This window comes from Paroedura picta, chromosome 17 (genome assembly GCF_049243985.1).
Source record: "Paroedura picta isolate Pp20150507F chromosome 17, Ppicta_v3.0, whole genome shotgun sequence".
NCBI lineage: Eukaryota > Metazoa > Chordata > Lepidosauria > Squamata > Gekkonidae > Paroedura > Paroedura picta.
Window position 1 is genome coordinate 5,789,833 of NC_135385.1, and position 25,680 is coordinate 5,815,512.

Genomic DNA, 25,680 nt, shown 5'->3' on the forward strand with positions numbered 1-25,680 from the left:
GTATCAAACCTACGTGTTTGGTGTTAGGATGACGCTGCGAGTCACTTCACAAACACAACCCATGAAAAAAAATTGAGGTGGACACTTGTTTTTCGGTCTTCTTTGTATTGGTTTATCGTCCCTTGACCCAGGACAACGTCACAATGACTCTATTCACACCTGTGTTTACGTTACTGTCAGACCACACGGACGATGCCAGTTTGTCGCGATCTGCATCCGTCGCCACGGGGCTCAACATAATGAAACGGCAGAAGGTCCGGACCATCTTCCCCCACACTGCGGGGAGCAACAAAACCTTGCTCAGCTTCGCGCAGGGAGACACCATCACCCTCCTGGTGTCGGAGGAGCGGGACGGCTGGCTCTACGGGGAACACGACACAACTAAAGTGTGAGTGAATGGAGGGACCCTCCCCACTCGATTCCGGGATACAAACCGGTCTCACGTGAAAAGATTACACAGTGTCAGGAAAGAATAATCGAAGAAGAACTGTATATGGCTAAGAAAATAATATGTAAGGTTATTGGGGATGCACCCAAAAAGTTTCTATAAAAATATATAAATGCCAGTATTTATTAATCATAAAATTTAAATTAAAAAGCACCCAAGGGCTCTATGCACCCCCGATACGCCTGAAAACATTCCCCTTTTTTAGTTCCTGGACTCCTCTTTTGGTTAAGGTTTTCCCCCTTTTCATAGTAGTAAAAAAATAATATTGCTCGGCTTAGTATTGCATTGTTTGTGTGTTGTACGTTGATGGAAGAATGCCAACGGCAAGTTGATTTTCTGTTTCTTGTGTATTCCATCTTGACAGAAGACTCTCAACATCCAATTAATATCATGCGTTTCAGTCACCCTCCTTTCCTCTCCCCAAAACAGACACCCTGTGAGGTAGGTGAGCCTGAGAGCTCTGTGAAAACAGCACTATCAGGACTGTGGCAAGCCCAAGGTCACCCAGCTGGCTGCTAGTGGAGGAGTGGGGAATCAACCCCAGCTTGCAAGATTAGAAACCGCTGCTCTTAACCACCATAAAACTATCTCATGGTTAAGAGCGGCGGCTTTTAATCCAGCAAGCCAGGCTTGATTCCCCGCTCCTCCACCGCATGCAGCCAGCTGGGTGACTTTGGGCTCATCACAGTCTTGATACAGCTGTTCTCACAGAGCAGTTCCGTCAGAGCTTCCTCGGGATGCCAGCTGTGGGGAGAAGAAAGGAAGGTGATCCTAAGCCGCTTTGAGGTAGTGAAAAGCAGGGCATACAAACCAACTCTCCTTCTTCCGGTTGCAAAAATAAAGGGAGGGAAGAGAGAACAATGGCGTAAGCTGCTTTGGATCCCTGCTGAAGAGACAAACAGGAGTCTATGGATCTGCATGGATTAAAAGTTTGGCTATTTTTTTCCTATTCCAGGAAGGGCTGGTTCCCCTCCTCTTACACAAAGCCCCTCGAAGAACCCATGGGAGAGGCAGTCCGTGCGCCCGTAGCAAGGTAACGCTATTTCCGTTTGAATTTGTGCCAGAACCTTAACGTTTTCAAGAACGGCGTGTTTTAAAATGACAGCTTAAAAGCTGACGGCCTTCCCTCGGGACAGCCTGTAAATTGTCCACGTGGCCTCGGTTGGACAATGTTCTTTTGGGGGGTTTCATGCCACCTTTTGGAAGTGCATCGCTCCAAATTTCCCTCGCCATCCACCGCAAAGAACAATTCCAGAGGGGGCAGCAGGTAACTCTAGACCAGGGTGGCCAGACTGTGGCTCTCCAGAGGTCAATGGACTACAATTCCCATGAGCCCCAGCCAGGTGGCATCTTGCAGGCCCTGCAGAATAGATCCAAGGTCTCAGAGGGCCCTGATCTCCTTCAGGAGTGCATTCCACCAGGCCATTCAGGACTTTGAAAGCTAGCCCCAAAACCTTGAGCCTTGTAGTGGTTTAGATTTGGATCTGGGGGACGCAAAAAACCCTTCTGCCCTGGAAGCTTGCCCGGTGGCCCTCAGCCTACCTCACAGGCTTGTTGTGAGGATGACATAGAGGAGAGAAGGACGGTGTAAGCAAGTTCAGGTTCCCCTTGGAGAGAAAGGTCGGGCATAACGGAAGGAAATAAATCAACTGTGGACGGCATTTTCCTATCTTTGGTGGGTCCGTAACTATTTCCCCCTTTTCCCCCTAGTACCACACCCGTCCGAAGCGTCAGCTCGGTCAACCTGTCGGACAGAGGCGGGGTGGTCCTTCCCCCACCAGATTATCTGGTCCCCGGGCAAACGAGAGCAAGCTCTGAAGCCAGACTGGAGCCTTCGAAGACGACAGCTGCAGTCAAAACGCCCGCTGCCAGGCCAGACAACACAGCTCCCGTAAGTAGACGGCTAATTTGAACACGGTCTCCTGAACTCTGGTTTCGCACTCTTTCCTTGCACGGACGCACTTTGAATCAGCAGGGGAAACATTTGACAATGCACACCTCCATCTCGGACTTCTGGCTGCAGGGCAGGTTGCAGAGATAAACAGTATCTCCAGAATGTGCATAAAATATTAAAAAACAGATGAACTTGCGGAGAATTATCTCGCAGTCAGAACCTCAGTAGAGCCCTGCTGGATCAGACCAGGGGTCTTAGTCCAGCAGCGTCCCTCAAACAGTAGCCAAAGCATCCTTTTCCGAAAAGAATTTTTGGAGCAAAAGCCTAACCACCCGCAAACCGTACATGTCCTTAAACTACTTAAAGGTAAAGGTAAAGGTATCCCCTGTGCAAGCACCGAGTCATGTCTGACCCTTGGGGTGACGCCCTCCAGCGTTTTCTTGGCAGACTCAGTACGGGGTGGTTTGCCAGTGCCTTCCCCAGTCATTACCGTTTACCCCCCAGCAAGCTGGGTACTCATTTTACCGACCTCGGAAGGATGGAAGGCTGAGTCAACCTTGAGCCGGCTGCTGGGATTGAACTCCCAACCTCATGGGCAGACAGATTCAGACAGCATATCGCTGCCTTACCACTCTGCGCCACAAGAGGTGCCACAGTAAGGCATTCTATTTGTTTTCCGTGAAATTGCCCGACAAGAGTCCTCGATTCGTTGCCTCGCCCAAATTAAATGGAGAAGAACGTAGACGGGCAGGATTAAATATTGAGACACAATGGGAGCTTTAATTAGCATTCCAGGTGTCAGGCGTTTGCCCTGCATAACAGACCAGGTAAGCAGAACACACGCGGCTAACAGGTCTAGCTAGTAAAATCTCACCAGTCAAACCACGCTAGGTAATTAACACCTCGACGAAAAGTCCCGAAACGAAAGCCCCGAGGCGTTAAGCTTCTCATACGCGCTCTGTGTCAATATGGAAGTTTTCTATTTAGCGATCAGAAAGTATTATTAAAAATGCAGAAGGAGGCCACGGTTTCTAGAATAAAAGGATGAGGAGAATTCAAGGGGGTTTCCTAACGATACTGGGCAGGGACCAGATTTCGTTGCGCCCAGTCACAACCCTCTTGGAATTGTACTTCTCTAACTAACAATTTCCTTATATTCTCAATTTGAGAAAGACGATCATTTGTTAGAGGAATAATTCCAAGGGAGAGTTCCGCCTAGGATTCCTTCCGCTTCTGGAATGGGAAAACTACTGGTGTGTTTTGTAAGGGGCAATCACGGTTTCTCTGCTGGATCTTCCGTTTGAAGGGGAAATTGTCCGTCTTTCTGGGGTCAGTCTTGTTGGACCACTGATCCAGGACTCAGCATCGACCACTGCCCCTGGCAGAGGAAGAAACCGAGAGAAGGCCTGTTTATCCAGGGAGAAGCGATCTCTGCCTTCTGGAAGATCCAATTCTGAAAGATCTCCTGGCCTCACCCAGAGGCTGGAAGAACGCTGACGGCTAGGCCGCCAGTTGTAGAATCAAATAACCGCCTTTTCCTAGAGATGCCATGGACCGGTTATAAAACCCGTTTTCATATTGATTTCCTCAGCGACATAAGCAATTCACAAGTTGATGAAACGCTCAGAAGCAAAGCTTCTTAACCCCAATACATCATACAGACACAGTTCCAAAGGTAACTCTCTACCAAATAATGCCCTTTCCAAGTACTTTACAAAGGGGACCGCTTCAAAATGGCATCAGCCGCGTGAAGAAGACAGAAGTAGCTTCAAAATGGTATCAGCCGCGTGAAGAAGACAGAAGTAGCTTCAAAATGGCATCAGCCGCGTGAAGAAGACAGAAGTGGCAGGGCCACACAGATAAACACACACCTTTGTCGGGGTTTTGTGCAGCAGCTTTGCCACAAATGCCCCCCTCCCCTATCGTGCCATAGAATCATAGAGTTGGAAGGGACCTCATGGGTCATCTAGTCCAACCCTCTGCACAAGTGAGAGAAGAGGTGCATTCCTCTGAATCCACCATGCCAAATCCAGTTGCTTGGTGGACATCCCTTCAGGCTTATTTGAGTGGTATTATCACAGAGATAATGTAGAAGGAGAAGAAGAGTTAATTTTATACCCTGCTTTTCACTGCCCGAAGGAGTCTCAAAGCGGCTTACAATCACCTTCCCTTCCTCCCCCCACAACAGACACCCTGTAAATCAGGTGGGGCTGAGAGAGCTCTGAGAGGACTGCTCTGTGAGCACAGCTCTATCAGGACTGCGACAAGCCCAAGGTCACCCAGCTGGCTGCGTGGGCAGGAGCGGGGACTCAAACCCGGCTCGCCAGATTAGAAGCCGCCGCTTTTAATCACCACACTGGCTCTTGTCCACTCCCTATGACGAAAAGCTACCGTTTTTTAAATGTTGACAATAGTGCTGTTTTGGAAGGAAGCTTTCGTGTTCCAGGTGCCAAACCATTTTCAAAACCAGCCCATTTTCCTCTGCTTTGCGCGTTGGGCCTGCTTGGTTTTTCTTCCCCCATCCAACGCGCCCTAACCCCTTGTCGAGTGTCAGAATTATATATCGACCCGTTTAGTCTGCGGCCAACTGGCCGGACCCCTTAGACTGTCGTGTCCCTTTGACCGCAATTGTGGACACCATCGGTTTCGGAATTTACGACCCTGGAGGAAGGTGCCGAGCGAAGCAAGCACAAGACGTCCTTTGTGGCGCAGGGAGCCACTGGAACACCAAGAAAACCTATATTTCATCCCGCTAGATTTATCCCGCTCAGTCGCAGAGGGGGCTGAGAGAGCCCGGATATTCCTGCTCGGTCAGCACAGCTTCTAACTGGGCAGTGACTAGCCCAAGGACCTCGAATGGACCTGGAGAAAAGGAGGCTGAGAGGGGACATGATAGCCCTCTCTAAGTATTTGAAAGGTTGTCATTTGGAGGAGGGCAGGATGCTGTTCCCATTGGCTGCAGAGGAGAGGACGCGCAGTAATGGGTTTAAACTACAACGATATAGGCTAGATATCAGGAAAATGTTTTTCACAGTCAGAGTAGTTCAGCAGTGGAATAGGCTGCCTAAGGAGGTGGTGAGCTCCCCCTCGCTGGCAGTCTTCAAGCAAAGGTTGGATACACACTTTTCTTGGATGCTTTGGGATGCTTAGGGCTGATCCTGCGTAGAGCAGGGGGTTGGACTAGATGGCCTCTATGGCCCCTTCCAACTCTATGATTCTATGAATCTCCTGGCTACACCTCACATGCCGTACATTACAAGAAATACTATTTGGAGAACTCACCTCCATTGTTTAAAAGGTCAACACCACCCTTTTGAGCAACAAGAGGCTCCAGGAAGATCCACTTTAACCAGGAAAAGAGTGAGAGAGCCAATTTATTTATTTTATTTATTTGGATTTGGATCAATGGCAGAGAATATTGGCTTAGGTGGATCCCTTAAACCAGGGGTAGTCAAACTGCAGACCTCCAGATGTCCATGGACTACAATTCCCAGGAGCCCCTGCCAGCGAACGCTGGCAGGGGCTCCTGGGAATTATAGTCCATGGACATCTGGAGGGCCGCAGTTTTGACTACCCCTGCCTTAAACATAGCCTGGGGAAAAGATTGTGCCTAAAACAGGAGCGTCTAATTGCCTCCGACAGCCGGCGACCGGGCTTGCTGTGAAGCCCGCGTTGCTGATTGTTACACATCAGGGAGGCCGTCTCGTTTTCATATCAGGGAGAGCCGCGAAATGAAATCCACGCAATTGTGTGTTTGTACAACACAGGAGAAGATGCAGAAAAGCCAGCTTGGGGAAATTGCTCTGTTTGCTGCCCTCTGCTGCCACCTCCTGGCCAAGGGGAGTCGCTGCAGTTGGCATGAATTTGGCAGATCCAAATTGGCAGATCGCTGTTTGAAGGAACGGGTGCTAAGAAAGTCCTGGAGATTTAGGGACGTCCAGAACCTCTGTGGGGTACAGCACTGTACAAGACCACCCACCGAAGCCCCTGTTTTCTCTAGAATTGTTCTCTGTAGTCTGCAGGTGAGCTACAATAAAAAGGGATCCCCAGGTCCCACCTGGAGGTTGGCAGCTTCCCCTAGCCATTCCCACCTTCCTTCCTTTAGTGCTATTCATACAGGGAAGGAAGCAGAAGGTGGGATGTGAACCTTTCCGCAGGAAATTCTTGCAGCCATAGATGTAGAAGGTTTTTATACCTCGCTTTTCTCTACCAGAAGGAGTCTCACAGCGGCTTCCCTTCCTCTCCCCACAACTTGACACCCTGTGAGGTAGGTGGGGCCGAGAGGGCTCTAAGAGAACTGTGGTGTGAGAACAGCTCTAATCGAACCCGGTTCGCCAGATTAGAAGCCACAACGCCACACTGTGTTGCGTGAGCCTCACAGAACCGCCGTTCGCTTATGGCAATAAATTGGACGGTTATAACTTCTCTCTCTTCTCTTTTCTCCCCCCAGAAGCCGGTCATGAACGGGATTGGCAAACCCCCTTTCCTAAGGTAAGATTTTAAATTCCCCGACATTGTTGACAAATATGAACTTGCTGGCAAGCAGAGGAAGTAGCAATTCTGGGGAGGTTCAACATTTTTTATCCCCGTTGCCTCTCCAGGTGCAAAGGATCCCTTTGAGACATTTCTGGATATGGGTTGCGGGGGGGGAGGGTTGGACTAGATGACCCTGGAGGTCCCCTTCCAGCTCTATGATTCCATGAATCCTGCCATTCACCCCACCCACTATGTACCGCGGTGCAGTTTTGATTTTGATGCCCTTGCGGGAAAAACAGCGTGTCTCGCCGACAGATTTAAAGGCCTATGCGGTCACCCGCTTCACTTTCACAGTGAAAGAAACTTTCGCAAGCCAGTTGAGAGATTTCCCCCACCCGCAGTCTTCAGACTGGCAGGGCAAGTTCCCCTAAGCGTTTTGGGCCACCCAAACCGGATCCATCGAAAGGCACGAGAGGACGGGGCGGTTCGAGCAGATTTTCTGGTCTTGGGGAAAACGGGGACTTAAAACAGCCTGTCGGCATGCGTCCTTGGCGAAGAAAGCCCTCGGGGAGGTCAAGCAAAAGTATTTACGGACTTTTTAGCAAATAATCGCTCTGCAGCTTGCATGTTCCTCCCAGGGCGTGTGGTAATGGCTCTCCTTGAATTTTTGCAGCGGAGAAAACCCCTTCGCCACCGTGAAACTCCGACCGACGGTAACCAACGACCGATCGGCACCGATACTGCGATGAACGGCGTTATGCGAATCCTTTTTCCTTTCCTTTCTGGTTTTCTTTTTTTTTTTACCTCCGTTCACCTCTGCGGACTCCAGTTTCAGCCACGTGATTTTTCTCCACCACCCCCCCCCCCCCAAGAGGCTGTCGTGGAAAACGTTTTTAAAGAAACCTTATTTAAGTGGAATTAACGCGCACGGTTAGCGCCCCCGGAAAAAAGGACTTCTCAGACTTGCAAAAAAAAAAAATAATAATGCCTTTTTCTTTTCTTTTCGGGGCTTCCTCATATCCGCCTTGCGTTCAGCTGCTAGGAAATTGCCTTGATTTTTACGGCGCGCCTCGGTGGGAATGGCAGAATCGTAAAAATACAGGCAAGCATCAGTAACTTGCCTGTATCGACATAATTAATCCTTGGGGGAAAATTTTACGCCTCTGTGCCTGTTGGGCGGTTAGGTCTACAGCAGGGCTGGCCAAACGGCGGAGGTCAGTGGACTACAATAACCATGCTGGCAGGGGCTCATGGTTATTGTAGTCCACGGGCACCCGGAGAGTTTGGCCAGCCAGGCTCTACTGGTAAAGTCTAATTAAGCTGGCTCGTCCTGTTTATTCTGCTTAGCCGGATTTTCGGTTTTGGAAACAGAGACGCCGGCTGAGGCTTGCCTTGATTCAGCAAAAGAATGTGGTGTCATATACATCTTAGCCGTCGATACAGAGGTCTTTTAGGGTGCAATAAGAATAAAATATTTATCTTCCGGATATTCATTTCCGTGTAATGTTCTTCCGGAACTGTCTTCTGAGAGCTGTAATGGGGTTGATGGCCAGAGGGGCTGCAGGGATGCCAACCTCCAGGTAGGACCTGGGAATCCCCCGGAGTTACAGTCTAGCTCCAGCTGACAGAGGAAATTGGAGAAGATACCCCACTCAAGTCCCCGTCCTCCCCAGGCACCCCTGGGCGACCTGGGCTTGGATCCCTAATTTCTGTCAGGGAATTGGGGGGCAGAGGAGGGAGGGGGGGAAATATTTATTCTTGAGATTTCTAACCTGCCCCTCCCCAAAAGTGCTCTCAGGGTGGGGCACAAAATACAACCAACATTAAAAAATCTGGACAGAATTCTAAAAAGTAGGCTAAAGCCACCTTCGTAGGCTCTAGACACGGACATGCCAACGAACCAGTCAACATAGCTGGAACATGTTCAAAAAGTCCTGCCCCAATGTGGGGGTAGGCAGGGGGTCCAGATGGATAATTGAGTCACAGCGTGCACCTGGAGGACCCACCAGGCTAGTAGAACCAGGGCCAAAAAGGCTTTAGGGCCGCAGGTTAGAATTTGCTGACCTCAGAGCTCTTCAGGACTGACCTTGGGCATCTAGAAAGTTACTTCAATTGGGGGGGGGTGGGAATCTCCAGGAGCCACCTGGAGATTGGGAACCCTGTCGTATACTCACCGCTCAATAGCACACTCACATGCATCATTGGTTGTAATAGCCCAAGACACACTTCCCCCTCCCGGAGGGCGTGTTATTGTGAAGATGCAAAAAAGAAAAGAGAAAAAACCCAAAAGAGCTATTTTTATTGAAATTTTTTCCAAAAGGTGCATTGAAACAAGAAAAGCCGGGCAGGATCCGTGCCCTGCGTTAGACATGCTTCCGGAGCGCTTCCGCATGCAAAGAGATTCCGCCGCGCCGCGCCTCGTACAAAATCGGCTCTGAAGCGTCGGCTGTGATTGTGCATGACGCTTACGTGGGGAGGGGCGAGAGGGGATGAAAAGGGTGCTACGATACAGTTACGGCTCCCGAAAAGCCTCGCCGGCGGAGGGATCCCTTAGCCGAAAGTCGCCCCGCAGTTAGGACATCGCCGTTGCCTCAAGAGGAGGCAGAAAAGGATCCCGATGGGGAAGAAGAAGATCGCGCAGAAAATCCCCAGGCAGGTGAACGCGTCTTCCAGGACTCCAACTCTGTAAGAGAAGAGAGAAGGGGAAATTAGTGAAATCGTTCCAGCCACCAGGGGAGAACTCTGCCCTGCCGCAACTTCCGTTTAAAGGCGGAAACGCTGTAGCGGGCCCTTTGTGTATTTCTCCAAAGGATGTCACAACGGATCTCAAGAACACAAGTCACCAACTGGGCACCCGTGGGTGCCAGAGCACCCACCAGCACCTTAGAAAGCAGCTCTGATGCAAAGGGAGAGATTTCTTTAGAAGGGGCGGTGGGGTGGGAGAGTGCATATCAATTTAATTCCGCTCAATTGGTCTCAGGGACCCCCATCCCTTTATTGGCGTACAAAGCGAACATAATCAAATCAGGATAAAAAGAATTCGAGGTCAAAATTGAGCTAAATGGCCGAATGAAAGAACCCAAGGGAAAATCACGAAGACAGTATGAATTGTCCCAAAGGCGTATCCATGCGCACTGTCACAGTGCCTTACAAACTTTTAGCCACTTTTTCCTGTCATTTCAGAGTTGGCGTCTTTAAAAGGAAAGAAACCTTAAAAATGGGGCTTTGGTATTTTGTACAGATCTCTGTGTAGAAGGGCAAACTGGAAAAGCACATGCAAGAGAATTTCGGTTGCTTGTTTTACATGGGCAGTGTGGGTCCCGGTAGGCTACTTTTTGGGCATTTTTCCTAAAAGCACTGCAGAGGATCAGAATCTGGCCAAAGAAAAAGCTGGACATTGATTTGGTGGCTCAAGGGGATGTATAAACATGTAGCTATCAAGCCTGCTTCCAATGAAACCCCCGAATCCGGGGGGAAAGCAAGTTTTATTAGCTCCACCATTTAAGGTTTTATGCGGTCTGCATTTTGTCTACTCTGTCATCGTCAACGACATTCCAGTCCAGTAGCACCTTTAAGACAAAACTCTAATTTTGTTGTGCTGCTTCAGACCAACACGGCTACCCACTTGAATTTACCATCAGTGAAGAAAGGAGCGATTTTCTTTCCGGCGACGGATTTTTCTTTTTTTCTGTCTGAACAAGAGAGCTTTCGTTTCCCAGATCAGCCTACCTGAAAACTGCCCTTTTAGAGGGTGGCAGCCTGCTCTGCTGTGAGAGTCTTCCCCTGTTTATTTAAGAGCGGAGCCCTGTTTGTTTAACCGAGGGTGCCCACGCAGGGAAGGGGTGGAAAGCCAACAGGAGGAAGGGAACTGGAGTGACCTCGGAGGCAGATTGGGAAATGTGCTTGGGCAGGCCGATCCCCCGCCAATGAAGGCAGAACTGGCAAGGAAAGTGGAAAAGATCTGGAGAACCTCAGTTGGAGGAGAGTTTTCCCTTTTCACCGTAGAAGAGACTTTTTTGCTCCTCCGCATCTCTCTAAACCAAACTTCCTCAATTTGGGGTTTTCTTGACAGCCCTGGGAGGGCTTCCTCAATGAGCGGACGTCCATTAATTCTTTACATCTTCCTTAAATTTGTTTAATTTCTTAAATGCGCTTATAGCATTTAGCGCGAACTGACCATTGATGGTCAAATGGCTCCCAAAATGGCCGGGGGTGATCCGGGAGGGGGTAGGAAGGGGAGGACCCCTGGGTGGGAATGTCTACAACTTGGCATCCCAGCCATATTCTGTACAATTGTGCCACTTCTGGGGTTTCTCGAAGCCTGGAGACTCTTTCAGGGGCTTCTCAAGGGTCAAAAGGCCCGATGAGGTCACTCTTTTTTGACGGACGTAACCGCTCGGCGAGCAGCAAGGGAGGGGACGCAATATTCCTAATTTAGAGTCCTGCTCAGCTTGGCTGTAAAACAGAACTTGGCCGGGGGGAGCCTAATCAGCTTTCCCGTGGTGAGCAGCCAAGCCACACCCAGAGGGCCTAAAAATAAAGAAGGGCTTATTTATACCACGACCAAGGGTTCGCGTTGGAACCGCGGCTGCCGGGAGACGGATCAAGGCTTCACGCTCAGCCGTGTCTTTCAGGAAAGTCTAGCGAGGATCGGAAGCGTTCCGGGGAGAGCGGAGAGCTTTCACTCAAACCCGAAGAAAAGTCTCTGACATGGATATCTATCACATCACATGCGTCTCCAATGAAGGGAGGGAGGGAGGGAGGGAGGGAGGGAGGGAGGGAGGGAGGGAGGGAGGAAGGAAGGAAGGAAGGAAGGAAGGAAGGAAGGAAGGAAGGAAGGAAGGAAGGAAGGAAGGAAGGAAGGAAGGAAGGAAGGAAGGAAGGAAGGAGAAACAGGCACAGGAAGAAGGAAGGAAGGAAGGAAGGAAGGAAGGAAGGAAGGAAGGAAGGAAGGAAGGAAGGAAGGAAGGAAGGAAGGAAGGAAGGAAGGAAGGAAGGAAGGAAGGAAGGAAGGAAGGAAGGAAGGAAGGAAGGAGAAACAGGCACAGAAGGAAGGAAGGGAGGGAGGGAGGGAGGGAGGGAGGGAGGGAGGGAGGGAGGGAGGAAGGAAGGAAGGAAGGAAGGAAGGAAGGAAGGAAGGAAGGAAGGAAGGAAGGAAGGAAGGAAGGAAGGAAGGAAGGAAGGAAGGAAGATCCATACCTGCATGCAGGGCAGCCGCCCACAACTACGACAGAGCTTGTAGTGGCTGCCGGTTGTTGGATTATTGTGTAGGTGTTGTTGGGGCAGCTGTGTGCAGGAGCTGCTGGAGGAATGGTGTATGCTGGAAAACAAAGAGAGAGCACACGTGAAGTGACTGCAGGTGACCATGCAAACAAGAGCACCTGGGGCGGTGCAGAGTGCTCCCTCCCTTTCCCCGGCCTCTCCAACAGTGACTCAGCCAGGCCCAACACAGGCATCTTGCATGATGATCCACGAGAGCCCTAAAAGAAGCGCTGGTTTTTTCTTTATAACCCGCTTTTCCCAGCCCCGAAGGAGCCTCCAAGCGGCTTCCAATCACCTTCCCCTTCCTCCCCCCACGACGGGCACCTTGCGAGGTAGGTGGGGCTGAGAGAGCCCCGAGAGAACTGCTCTGCAAGGGCAGCTTTAAGAAAACTGCGACGGGCCCAAGGTCGCCCAGTCGTCTGCGTGTGGAGGAGGAGGAGCGGGGAATCGAACCCAGCTCTCCGGATTAGAGGCCTCTGCTTTTAGCCACCACGGCTGGCTCTCAACCCTCCAGGATTGCTGGACGTCAGCCGTAAGTTGACGGCGAGGGAGAATTGGACAAGGATACGGCACAGCTGGTCCTACCCTGTGGAGCCAAACACCACGCTTTTCCGGCATGCCTTCTGCATGACAAAACTCTACTGGCCCTTCAGGCACAAGAGAGCCCATTGTGAAATTCAGGCATCCAAACGGGCAAGGATTCCAAGAAGGATCACTCAGAGGTGAAGGTCCCGATCCGGCTGATAAGCCAGAGGTGCCAAACTTTGCACGAACCACGGGGACGGAGGAGGAATCCTTAGGAGTCTATTTAGAGTTGCCTGCTCTGGACTGGGAGATATCTGGGGAGGGGATGTGGGCCAGAAAGGGACCTCCATAACGCTATGGAGTCCCCCTCCCCCAAAGCAGCGATTTTCTCCAGGGGGCGTGAATCCTGGTCGTCTGGAGATCTCGGCACTTCTAAGGATCAGCGGTGATTCCAAGAGATCTCCAGCCCGCCACCAGGCCGCAAACTGAGTTTAAAGAGAAGTGCAGAATTCGACATGTTCATCGCTTCCTTATTTTGTCTCAACCAACACTTAGCTACAACATAAGCACAGAAGAGACGCCGTGTTGGATCAGGCCTATGGCCTACCCGGTTCAGCACTCTGGGCCATGCAGCGGCCAAAACCCAGGGGTCATCAGGAGGACCCCCGACAGGGTCAGAACTATCCTGCAGGGGGTTGGACTGGATGACCCCGGACGGAGGTCCCTTGCAACTCTATGATTCTATTCCAGAAGCCTGCCCACAATAGCCCCATGATTCCAGAAGCCTGACCACAATGGCCCTCCAAAAGCCAAGAATACAGAGCACGCTTGACCCAGTCAGAGCGTTCCCCCTACCCCTTGCGGCTAATCGCAGATGGACCTCTGACCCAGAGACATACACAGTCCTTTCTTGAAACTTCCTGCAGCAGGGAGTTCCACAAGCCCATCACTCTGGGCAAAGAAGGGGCTTCACTCCGTGGTGGGCCCGTGAGTTCTTGGATTGTGACATTAAAAAAAACAAAAACCCAAGAGGACAGATTCAAGTGGGTCACCCTGTGAGTCTGAAGTTGCACAACAAAATCGGAGTCCATTGGCACCTTTAAGACCCACAAAGATTTATTCAAGACTAAATCTTTGTTAGTCTTAAAGGTGCTATTGGACTCTTGATTTCGTTGTGCAAAAAAAAAAAAAGTCGTTCAAATATATAACCCAATTGTGGGTTTTTTCAATCACAGATCAGCTTGGATGTCATGAGGCAGGAGAACAAATTGTCTCCTTTTCTCCCAGCAGTGGGGAGACAGAAGACCACACCGAGGGGCTAATCATTAACTTCCAGGGTTTTGTTTTTAACGCCACTGAAAGCAAAGGGGGGGATTGCAAAACTTGAACCAGGCTCACATGGGGGAGGGAAGGCAGCTAATTGGGGGGAGGGGGGGCTTCTGGAGATTAGGGGGCAGACCCTGGGGAGGGCATGGAACTTATTGGGGTACAGGCCCACAGACCCAGCCCTCCAAAGTAAGCCATCTATGCATCTCTCTCTCCAAGGTTTTGGTTTAGGGGTGGGACAAGTGGATGCGTTTGCTGTGTGTATCAATCCTTGTTTGTTGCTCTAGGCCGACCACAAGATTGTCGGAGTGTAACAAATCAGGCGTCGATTACATTTGAGGGGAGGAAATGCAATTCCAAGGGAGACAAACTGATGGTTTTGGTGGAGAGGGAGCTTCTGGAAGGAGCCGACCGCCCCGGCAAATGTGTGTCCGTGTAACAATTCTACAACCTGTGCTGCCAAGAGCAAAAGGCAGGCTCCCGAGCAGAAAGGCAGCATGGCACGGCCCTATCTTGCCAGATAGAATCATAGAGCTGGAAGGGACCTCCTGGGTCATCTAGTCCAACCCCCTGCACTATGCAGGACACTCACAACCCTGTCGCTTCATCCACTGTCCCCTGCCACCCCCTGAAGTGAAGCCGGGTTGGTACTTAAGATAGGGAAGTACCGAGGAAGACTCTGCAGAGGAAGGACATGGCCAACCACCTCTGCGTCTCCCTTGAAAATCCCTTGATGGGGTCTCCATAATTGGGGTGTCCGTAATTGAGGTCTCCATAATTCTTGGATGGGAGACCACCAACGAATATTCTGCAGAGGAAGGACATGGCCAACCACCTGTGAACTCCTCTTTACTTGACAACTCTGCAGGGGGGTTGCCACAAATCGGCTGGGGCCGAACAGGACAGCCCTTTCCACCCAGCACCCACCACCCAGCACCCAGAGCGCCTCTACGTGACACTTGCAGGCCAGCTACACCAGGCTGCTTTCAGAGGAGGCCTGTCCCACAAAGAGAACTCTGATCTCTGCACAATTGGTGCGCAGCTTCCCAAAACGTCTTTACACTCCCAAAACGCCCGAGGAAATCCCGGGTTACCAAACTGCTTCTGAACGGTGCTTTCCCTGAGCGGGTCGCCGGAGGTGGGCTGACGCTTGAGAATCTCCAGGCCCCTGGTCAGAAGCTGAGAAAGGAAGCCACATCACTGAAGCTGCTTTGGAGGCGGTCAAGTCCCCCCTCCCCACGTCCCCTGAGAGGCGAGTCTGCCCCACTGTCAGTCCAAAAATAAGCAGACAGGAGAGGCGTCCCTCCCCTCCCCACAGAGGCCGGCCTAGAGAAAGAGAACCAGCCTCCCCTTCACTTCCCCTCCTTCCAAAAAGGGAGGATCTTGGCCTGGGACGGCTGAAGCCCTTTTGTGAAACGCAGGGCTCTGAAGTCACTCAGCGGAACCGAAAGCTGAAGTTCCGTAAAAACTTGGGAGGACGGAACAAACTTTATCCAAGCAGGAGTTCTGGCGGGACACTCCCTTTTTTAAGAATGGGCCCGATGAAACGGCGCCTTTAAGGCCACCCGGGTTTCGTTGAAGGCTTTCGGCTGCTCAGATACGTTGGCCACCCGCTCGAATCTATCTGGGTGGAAGAAAATCAGATAAACAAGTTCCTTTCTTGCTATTTTATCTAAAGAAGTGAAAATCTCACAACAGATCATGGTAGCGGAGGCTATATGTTTGTTCCTTGACACCCCGCCTTTCTCCCCAATGGTGATAACTTGCGTTGGTCTCCTCTTCTCAGATTTATCCTCACAATAACCCTGCGAGGTAGGTGAGTGTCCCCAGCTAATGGCCACCCAGTGAGTTTCCCTGGCAAAGCGAGGACTCTTCCAGATCCCAGTCTAGCACAGTAACTTCCACACCACACTGGGGTGGGGATTTGAACCTGGTTCTCTCAAACGGTAGTCCCTGCGGTCTAACCACCCTGCGGTTCCGTTTTGCTTACTAGAATAAACAAGCACATTTGTTCCAGTGGTGTTAACATGCACCACTGCCTGTCTTTCTCTTAGCAGTCTGCATATGCCCAGGGGCCCCTCAAAGCCCTGGCTATGATCCTACAGGTGCCGGGAAACAACAATCGAAAGACAGAAAACCGGGAAAGACAGGAGACCAGAAAAAAAACAAAACTGCATTTCCAACTCCTACAATAGGGTCCCTCCGAGCCTACCTCAAAGGGCTGTTGTGAGTACGAAAGGGAGGATTGTGGCGGGGGGGGGGCACTCTATCCTCCTTGGAAAAGGGGCAGGAGATAAACAGCCCTGGGTTGATTTTTTCACTAGTTACTGGAAGGTCCACAATGCGGGAAGGCAAGCCTCCAGTGCCACCGATAAGTCCCCAAGCCTTTGAGCGCTCTCCTACCTGGCAGGGCTGTTGTGCATGCCAAAGAAGAGCAGCGGAGAGGCACGTCGGGGGGATTAACCCCCAAACATTGCATTCTCCCCCCACGCGGCTTACCTGCGGCTGAGCCTGTAGGGTAGGCGTAGGGGTAAGGCGGCGGCACCTGGAAGCCCGGCTGGGCGGCAGGGATGGCCCCGTAGCCGCCTTGCCCGTACCCATAGCCGCCCCCTTGGGCGGCCGGGCTGTAGGCGGGGGGTCGGTCTTGCAAGAGGGGCTTAGTGTCCATCCTCCGGCAGGGCGAGGCCAGGCGAGACCCCCGCCCCGCTGCCCCCGCCGCCCCCCGAGCGGAGCAGCGCCAAACGGGGAGCCAACTTTCTTTTTGCAAGCGGGCCCCGAGGCAATGCGCGGACGGCGAGGCGTGCAGAGAGAGAGAGAGGGCGCGAGCGCCGCCGCGCGCCGCCAAGCCCGGGCCAATGTGCGCGAGCCGCTTTTGCGCCCGGGCCGGTCACAAGACTGGCGCCCACGTGACGCCCTGGGCACGGCGGAGATTCTCGGAGCGGCACCGAGAGGGAGGGGGAGGGAGCGGGGAAAGCCCTTAAAGGGGACGCGCGCGCCGGCCCCGCCCACCAGGGGGGTGGGCGTGAGATTTAATCGTTTTAAGAGTTGAGCTTTAGCAAAGTTGAATGCCCGGGCGTCAGGTTTAATCATGGAAACTGGATTATTGGATTTTTTTTTTAATTTATTTTATTATTATTTTTTTTGCAGGTTACCCGCCTTGAGCCAGCTGGAAAGGGTGGGTGATGCAAATAAAAGTTATGATTCGTGGTGGTGATGCGTTGCTCTGGCCAAGATGACTGCGGTGGGGCTGGCTGAAATTCCACCCGTGCAACGAATCGGGCGGGCGCGGGGGTTGTGATGCTCAGAGGTCAACAGAGAAGAAGAAGAAGAAGAAGAAGAAGAGATGGTTCTTTATATCCCGCTTTTCACTACACGAAGGAGTCCCGCAGTGGCTTACTAACACCTTTCCCTGCCTCTCCCCTCAACAGACACCCTGGGAGGTAGGCGGGGCTGAGAGAGCTCTGTAAAAACTGCTGTGAAGCTCTTGGAGAACTGTGGACGGCCCAAATTCGCACAGCCGGCTGCGTGCAGAGGCAGAGTGGGGAAAATCAAACCCGGTTCTCCGGATTAGAGGCTGCCGCTCTCAACCACAACACCAGGCTGGCTCACGTTTGGTTTTCGGTGGGTTATCGCTGCAGACTTGTTCCCAGTTCCTAATATGAAAACGGATGTCGTTTTGAATACTGTGCTGCCACCTCTTTGCTGCAGTAGAGGGAGCTGGTTTCCCGTAAGAGAGGCAGTGCTCCTTTTCGAGGAAAGCCTGCCTGTATGGTATGATTGGTTTGTTTTTAAGGAGAAGGGGGACTTTCGGATCTAGATGCCATCTGGCACTGTGCAAGACAGATTGTCTGTCTGGAACCCGGTTTTCCTTATTCAAGCATCCTCCTGGTGGAAAAGGCCCAGGAGAAAAAGAAGAGCTGTTTTCCATATCCCACATTTCACCATCTGAAAGGAGTCTTAAAGTGGCCTACAAAACCTTTCCCTTCCTCTCCCCGCATCGGCCACCCTGCGAGGTAGGTGGGGCTGAGAGCTCTGAGAGAACTGTGACTGGCCCAAGGTCACCCAGCTGGTGAAACTGGGAGCACAATGCATGCAGCCTACGACAAAGAGATGTGAAATTCATTCCCACGTGCATGCAAAACCTCTCTGTTCCCCTCCTATTTATTTTACATTATTTCTAAACCACCTTTCTCACCAGAATTCAAGGTGGATTACATGGAAGGAGCCAGTACGCTCAACAAGATGAAGATGGTCTTTGGAAATTTTTTAACAGAGGCTGGAGAGCCATCTGATGGAGAGGCTGATTCTGTGAAGGCTCAAGGGGTGGCAGGTGACAGTGGATGAGCGAGAGGGTTGTGAGTGTCCTGCAGAGTGCAGGGGGCTGGACTTAGATGGCCCAGGAGGTCCCTTCCAACTCTAGGATTCTATGAAGCTATGAGTGGCCATGTTAGTCTGTCTGTAGCAGGAGAAAACAGCCAGAATCCTGGAGCATCTTCAAGACTAACATGATTTGGTGGATATCCATTCTGCACCGCCTTCCATGGACATAGGCCAAGATGACAATGAATAATATAAAAATTCACTTGGCTTGTGATAAGGACCTAATGATTTTAAGAAGTCCCAAAGGCTACGTGTGATTTTGTTTTTCTTCGGAACTATTTCGCAACCGTTTCCTCGAAATAGTTATTGCCACACTGGACGGGAAAGCTCAACACGAACCGCAAACACGTGTCCTGTCCTGAAACTCTTGCTTTGTAACTCTTTTCGCTCTTCGACTACGACAGGCTGTTTCCAGAGGAGGCCTTCCCCCCAAAAGAGAACTGTAATCTCTGCACCCCTGGGTGTGCAGCTTCCAAAAACATCTTGACACTCCCCCAAACGTCACACCCCAGAAATAAATATGGTCGGCCCCACTCAGGACGTAGATGGGAGACACACAAATCCAGGGCCGCAACCCAGAGGCAGCCCATTCCAAACACTCCTGAGGTCACCTCCTGCCCCACCCTGGGTAACTCAGCCTGCCAGATTACACCAGATTTCGGGTGCTAAGCAGTCAGCCCCGGTTAGTGCCAGGACCGGAGGCCATCGAGGAAAACCCAGGTTGCCACGGAGAGGCCAGCAATGAAGTTCCTGCAGGGTTGGCCGAAGACAACCGAGGCTGTCATGGTACTGAGAATCTCCAGGTTGAGAAAGGAAGGCAGCTCAGGAAGGGTGCCTTGGAGCTGGTCAATTCTCCCACCTCCCATGTCCACCGAGAGGAGAGTCTGCCAAGAACGCCCCCTTGTCAGCCCAAAATAAGCAGACGGGAAAAGTGTCCCTCCCCTCCCCGTAAAAGCCAGCCTAGAGAAAGAGGAGTTCTTCCAAGCAGAGAACCAGCCTTCCCTTCGCTTCCCCTCCCTCCAAAAACGGATAATCACGGCCGGGGCCGGATGGCTGAGGCCCTTTTGTGAAACGCAGAGATCTGAATTCCCTCAGCGGAGCCGATAAGCCAAAGTTCAGCAAAAATTTGGAAAGACGGAACCAAGTTAATCCAAGCAGGAGTTCTGACGAGACCCTCCCTTTTTTTAGAATGGCATGAGCTTACTTGTGGACGCACACCTGCTCAGATACATTGGCTACCCACTCAAATCTATCTGGGTGGAAGAAAATCAGAAAATCCGTTCTTGCTATTCTGGCTGAAGAAGCAAAACTCTCACCACAGATCAGACCGGAAACAAAGTATCAGAGATAACGTGGCAGCTTGAGTCAGTTTCCTCTTCTCAGTTTTACGGCTACCCACTCGAATCTATCTGGAGGGAATCAAATCAGATCAACGGGTTCCTTTCTTGCTGTTTTATCTGAGGAAGCGAAAATCTCACAACAGACCGGAATCAAAGTACTGGAATCTTTAAGTTTGTTCCTTGACACCCCACCTTTCTCCGCAATGGTGATAACTCAGCGGCCTGCGTCATTCTCCTCTTCTGAGATTTATCCTCACAATAACCCTGCGAGGTAGGTTACGCTAAGTGAGTGTTCCCAGCCAGCGGCCACCCAGTGAGTTTCACAGGCAAAGCGAGGACTCTTCCAGATCACAGTCTAGCATAGAAACTGCTACACCGTACCGGTATGGGGATTTGAACCTGGCTCTCCCAGACGGCATCCTGCTCTCTAACCATTCTGCCACCCTCTGTATTGCTTAGTAGACTAAACAAGCACATCTGTCCCAGTGGTGTTAACATGCACGGAACCTAGCCTGTTGTTCTCTTGGCGGTCTGCACATGCCCAGAGGCCCCTCAAAGCACTGGCTATGATCTTACAGGTGCCAGGAAACAACAATCGAAAGACAGAAAACCAGGAAGACATGAGACCAGGAAAAAATTTCCAACTCCTACAATGGGGTCCCTCAGGGCCTACCTCAAAGGGTTCTTGTGAGTGTGAAAGGAAGGATTGTGAGAGGCCTTCTTGAAGAAAGGGCAGGAGATAAACAGCAGAATGGAAGAAGAAGAAGAAGAAGAAGAAGAAGAAGAAGAAGAAGAAGAAGAAGAAGAAGAAGAAGAGAAGAAGAAGAAGAAGAAGAAGAAGAAGAAGAAGAAGAAGAAGAAGAAGAAGAAGAAGAAGAAGAAGAAGAGTTGGGTTCTTAGATGCTGCTTTTCTCTACCCGAAGGAGTCTCAAAGCGGCTTCCAGTCGCCTTCCCTTTCCTCTCCCCACAACAGACACCCTGTGAGGGAGGGGAGGCTGAGAGAGCCCTGATATCACTGCTCGGTCAGAACAGTTTATCAGTGCTGTGGTGAGCCCAAGATCACCCAGCTGGCTGCATGTGGGGGGAGAAGCAGAGAATCGAACCCGGCATGCCAAACTGGCTCTCAGTGGGGGCCTTCAGTGGGGGGAAGGCAGGCCTCAACTCCAAGCAAGAGTCCTTTCAATGCCCAAGGACCACAACCGAGAGGTCCCGCTGCAAGTTCCCCAACAGGCCAGCCGCCTTTGAGCGCCCACCTACCTGGCAGGGCTGTTGTGCATGCCAAAGAAGAGCAGCGGAGAGGCACGGTCAGGGGATTAACAACCAGACATTACATTCTCTACACACACACACACACACACGGCTTACCTGGGTCAGGGGCTGTGGGGGCCGGCCGACGGGAAGCCCAGCTGGGTGGCAGAGAGTTGCAGGTGGGGAGTGTGGCCCATTCTCTGGCAGGGCACAGCCTGGTGGAGAATCACCAAACGCAAATACCAGAGCCAACTTTTTGCTGCGGGAGCCCAAGAAAAACCACGAAGTGCCTGCCCCACTGTACACTATAGGTGCGAGGGAGAGGGATGCCCTTAAAGGAGACGCACTTGCTGGCCCCGCCCACAGTGGGCGGGGCACCCTGAGGACCAACACAGCGGAAAGCTGGGCATCAGATTTTGGGTGCGTGCACCCTCCTTCAGGTCGCTGAAGGACAAGGATGGACTCCTGGGGGCGCATCTTCCTCAGATATAGCTCAAAAGAGAATCCATTTCTCCTTATATCACAAGGCTGGCAGACTTCCATGGAGATAGGCCAAGATGACAATGAAAAATATAAAAATTCACTTCGTAGAATAATGGGAGTCGGAAGGTACCTCCTGGGTCATCTAGTCCAACCCCCTGCACTATCCCGGACACTCACCACCCTCTGGCTCACCCACTGTCACCTGCCACCCCCTTGAGCCTTCACAGAATCAGCCTCTCTGTCAGATGGCTCTCCAGCCTCTGTTTAAAAATCTCCAAAGATGGAGAACCCACCACCTCCCGAGGAAGCCTGTTCCACTGAGAAACCACTCTGACTGTAAGGAACTTCTTCCGGATGTTTAGACAGAATTTCTTTTGAATTATTTCATCCCATTGGTTCTGGTCCATCCCTCTGGGGCAAGAGAGAACAACTCTGCTCCATCCTCTCCATGGCAGCCTTTTAAATACTTAAAGATGGCTCATAAAAGGTAAAGGTAAAGGTATCCCCTGTGCAAGCACCGGGTCATGTCTGACCCTTGGGGTGACGCCCTCTAGCGTTTTCATGGCAGACTCAATGCGGGGTGGTTTGCCAGTGCCTTCCCCAGTCATGACCGTTTACCCCCCAGCAAGCTGGGTACTCATTTTACCGACCTCGGAAGGATGGAAGGCTGAGTTGACCATGAGCCGGCTGCTGGGATTGAACTCCTAGCCTCATGGGCAAAGCTTTCAGGTGGCTGCCTTACCACTCTGCGCCACAAGAGGCTCTAAGATGGCTCATATGGACATAATTATTTTAAGAAGTTCCAGAGGCTATGTATGATCTTGTTTTTCTTCAGAAAAGTTACGTCACCATTTCTCTTGATGAGCTGAGACTAGACTGGGCAGGAAGCTTGAAGCACAAACATGTGTCCTTTTTCTGAAACGGTTGCTTTGTAACTCCTTTCACACCTCAGCTGCCTCAGGCTGTTTCCAGAGGAGGTCTGCCAGAAAAAGAGAACGCTAATCTCTGCACAATTGGTGCGCAGCTTCCAAAAACGTCTTCACACTCCCCCAAACGTCCCGTCCCAGAAATAAATAGGGTCGGCCCCGCTCAGGGCGTAGATGGGAGACACAATCCACCTCCTGCCCCACCCTGGGTAAAGCTGCCTCACCAAATTGCACCAGCTTTTGGGAGCTAAGTGGTCAGCCCCAGTTAGTGCCAGGACAGCAGGCCATCGAAGAAACCACCGGTTGCCACAGAGAGGCCAGCAATGGCAAACTAACTCTGAAAGGGGCATGTCCTGAAGTTCCTGCAGGGTTCCCAGAGGTTGGCTGAGGCTGCCAATCTTCGAGGAAGGTGTTTTGGTGCTGGTCAATCCCCCCCCCCTTCATATCCCCTGAGGGGTGAGTCCCTTGTTGGCCCAAAATAAGCAGACAGGAAAACTTTCCCTCCCCTCCCCTCACCGGCCAGCTTAGAGAAAGAGGGGGGCTTCCCAGCAGAAAGGGAACCGTCCTTTCGGTTCGCTTCCCTTTCTTCCAAAAAGGGAGGATTATGGCCCGGGACGGCTGAGTCCCTTTTGCGAAATCAAAGCTCTGAGGTCACACAGAGGAAGCGAAAGCCGAAGTTCAGCAAAAATTTGGAAAGACGGAACAAAGTCCATCCGAGCAGGAGTTTTGGCGAGACCCTCCCTTTTTTTAAGAATGGGCCTGATAAAAGGCCAACCAGGTTTCATTGAAGGTGTGAGCTTTCAGCTGCTCAGATACGTTGGCCACCCACTCGAACCTATCTGGGTGGGAGAAAATCAGATAAACGGGTTCCTTTCTTGCTATTTTATCTAAAGAAGTGAAAATCTCACAGCAGATCGTGGTAGCAGAGGCTGTAAGTTTGTTCCTTGACACCCCGCCTTTTCCCCCAAAGGTGATAACTTGCGTTGGTCTCCTCTTCTCAGATTTATCCTCACAATAACCCTGCGAGGTAGGCGAGTGTCCCCAGCCAATGGCCACCCAGTGAGTTTCTCTGGCAAAGCGAGGACTCTTCCAGATCCCGGACTAGCACAGTAACTGCTACACCACACTGGTGCGGGGATTTGAACCTGGCTCTCTCAAACGGTAGTCCCTGCGGTCTAACCACCCTGCGGTTCCGTTTTGCTTACTAGAATAAACAAGCACATCTGTTCCTGTTGTTTACTAGAATAAACAAACACAGTGGTGTTAACATGCACTGAGCCCAGCCTGTTATTCCTTTAGCAGTCTGCACATGCCCAGAGGCCCCTCAAAGCCCTGGCTATGATCCTACAGGTGCCAGGGAAACAACGATCGGAAGACAGAAAACCAGAGAGGACATGAGACAAGATAAAAAAAAACCCCGGGGAACTTCCAAGTTGAAGGGCAGGACATAAGCAGCCGTGGGTTGATTGGTGCCTTTGCTGCTGATTACTGGAAGGCCTACAATGGGGGAAGGCAGGCCTCAGCTCCAAGCAAGAGCCCTTTCAATGCCCAAGGACCACAACCGAGAAGTCCCCGCCTCAAGTTCCCCAACAGGCCAGCCGCCTTTGAGCGCCCACCTACCTGGCAGGGCTGTTGTGCATGCCAAAGAAGAGCAGCGGAGAGGCACGGTCCGAGGATTAACAACCAAACATTACATTCTCACACACACACATGTGGCTTACCTGGGGGTGGGGCAGGAGCTGTGGGGTAGGGGTAGGGGTAAGGGTAGGGCGGGGGGTAGCCCGGCTGGGCGGCAGGGAGCTGCAGAAGGGGCTTGTTGTCCATTCTCCGGCCGGGCACAGGCAAGTGACGAAGCGCGAACCCCGGATCCAACTTTTTGCAACCTGGCCGGGCTGCAAGAGCGCAAGATAAAGCACGGCGCGCGAGCCTCGGCGCGCGCTGCAAAGCCCGGGCAATGTGCGCGAGGGAGAGAGGAAGCTCTTAAAGGGGACGCGCTCGCCGCCTCCGCCCAGAATGGGCGGGGGCATCCTGAGGACCGACAGAGCTGTAAGCTGGGCGTCAGATTTCGTGTGCGTGCACCTTCCTTCAGGTAGCTGAAGAAGGATGGATACCTGGGGCACCTCTTCTTCAGATACAGCTAGAAAGAGAATCAAATCAGAGTCCTGTAGCACCTTTAAGGCCAACCAAGATTTATTCAAGGCGTGAGCTTTCGAGTGCAGGCACTCTTCCTCAGACTAGAGGAAAGCTCACGCCTTGAATAAATCTTGGTTGGTCTTAAAGATGCCCCTGGACTCTGATTTTATTGTGCTGTTTCAGACCCACACGGCTACTCATTTGAAGCTAGACAGAGAGGCCATCTCTTCTGATATCTCAAGTTTGACGCATCTCCATTCTGTAGGCAGGTGCAGGGCCTTCCATGGAGAGAGATCAAGATGGGTGGCCGTGTTCCTCTATCTGTCTGTGGGAGAAGAAGAGAGCCACAGTCCAAGAGCACCTTCAAGATTAATACAATCTGTGGCAGGGGAGGAGCTTGAGTGAGACACTGCTCCCTTCTTTAGATACAGCTAGAATGAGAATCCATCCTTCCTATATCACAAGGCTGGTGGGTTTCCATTCTGTGCGGCCTTCCATGGACATAGGCCAAGATGGGTGCACCTTCAAGACTAGCAAAATGTGCCAAACAGTTTTTGTGAGTCATGGCTCCCGGCTTCAGATACAAAAGATAACGATAAAGATAAAGATTCAAGAAGCCGTGAAATAGAATTTGGGTTGCAGAACTGACCAGAAATCGAAAAAAGGCAAGGGAAAGGAAAGCATGTTTCCACATGACACACGCAACAATTCAACAGCACACTCTGGAATCCAACCCCCAGCCAACGATTTACCATAACAGAGACCGCAGTTCCCAAACAAGTAACTTTATGAAACGTTTCGCCCTAGAAAAAGCCCCTTGAATCATTCAGTTTTGCATACCACGTTTGAGTCCAGGGGCATCTTTTAATTGTTATAAAATAATAATAATGTGGTGGTAACAATAAAAACATTATAGAACGGTGGAATACTGCAAAGAGCATTGAATTCAGCTGCTAGTGAGGCCCAGTGGGTTGGGACGAATTTGTAGTAGCTCTCCTGCCAGATCTCCAGGCAACCCCTGGAGGCTGGCAGCCCTGAGGTGATGGACACGGAACAACAAGCGTTGTTTTAAGATCAACACAATTTTATTTGAGGCGTATGCTTCCATGAGCATGCATGCTTCCTCAGTGAGGCGATGAAATGGGAATTACCAGTCCAGGCAAGCAGTCAAAGATATTGAACAGACTCACGGACCGGACAGGGATAACAAGCTTAGCCATTTAAGCTTACTGTTGCTTC

The 25,680-nt window shown here is 51.4% G+C and overlaps 2 protein-coding genes across 3 annotated transcripts in view; one reads left to right on the forward strand and one right to left on the reverse strand.

Annotated features, from left to right (window-relative positions):
• Window positions 1–8,305, forward strand: part of BAIAP2L1 (BAR/IMD domain containing adaptor protein 2 like 1) — a 62,634-nt gene extending 54,329 nt beyond the window's left edge. Inside the window, exons 10-14 of the mRNA XM_077316146.1 lie at window positions 181–388; window positions 1,404–1,481; window positions 2,159–2,339; window positions 6,793–6,833; window positions 7,492–8,305. Coding sequence (XP_077172261.1) covers window positions 181–388; window positions 1,404–1,481; window positions 2,159–2,339; window positions 6,793–6,833; window positions 7,492–7,567 — 584 coding nt within the window. The 3' untranslated portion in view covers window positions 7,568–8,305. The remainder of the gene's footprint in view (window positions 1–180; window positions 389–1,403; window positions 1,482–2,158; window positions 2,340–6,792; window positions 6,834–7,491) is intronic.
• Window positions 8,306–9,097: 792 nt separating this feature from the next.
• BRI3 (brain protein I3) lies at window positions 9,098–24,265 on the reverse strand. Of its 2 annotated transcripts, none has more exons than XM_077316234.1 (3): window positions 24,030–24,265; window positions 12,018–12,138; window positions 9,098–9,501 (listed from the first exon to the last, which is right to left on the reverse strand). In XM_077316234.1, exons 1-3 carry the CDS (start codon window positions 24,130–24,132, stop codon window positions 9,369–9,371), a joined length of 357 nt encoding a protein of 118 aa, XP_077172349.1. In that variant the 5' UTR covers window positions 24,133–24,265; the 3' UTR covers window positions 9,098–9,368. The 2 variants fall into 2 exon arrangements, with proteins under 2 accessions (XP_077172349.1, XP_077172348.1); XM_077316233.1 differs by lacking the exon at window positions 24,030–24,265 and adding an exon at window positions 16,431–16,820.
• Between the last annotated feature and the right edge of the window lie 1,415 nt (window positions 24,266–25,680).

Excerpts from the sequence above, each read along its gene's own strand:
- BRI3 (XM_077316233.1), bottom strand. The coding sequence starts at position 16,599 with ATGGACACTAAGCCCCTCTTGCAAGACCGACCCCCCGCCTACAGCCCG. Across the intron at positions 12,139-16,430 it reads CCCTACAGGCTCAGCCGCAG|CATACACCATTCCTCCAGCA; the intron begins GTAAGCCGCGTG and ends TTTGTTTTCCAG. Across the intron at positions 9,502-12,017 it reads GGCGGCTGCCCTGCATGCAG|AGTTGGAGTCCTGGAAGACG; the intron begins GTATGGATCTTC and ends CTTCTCTTACAG.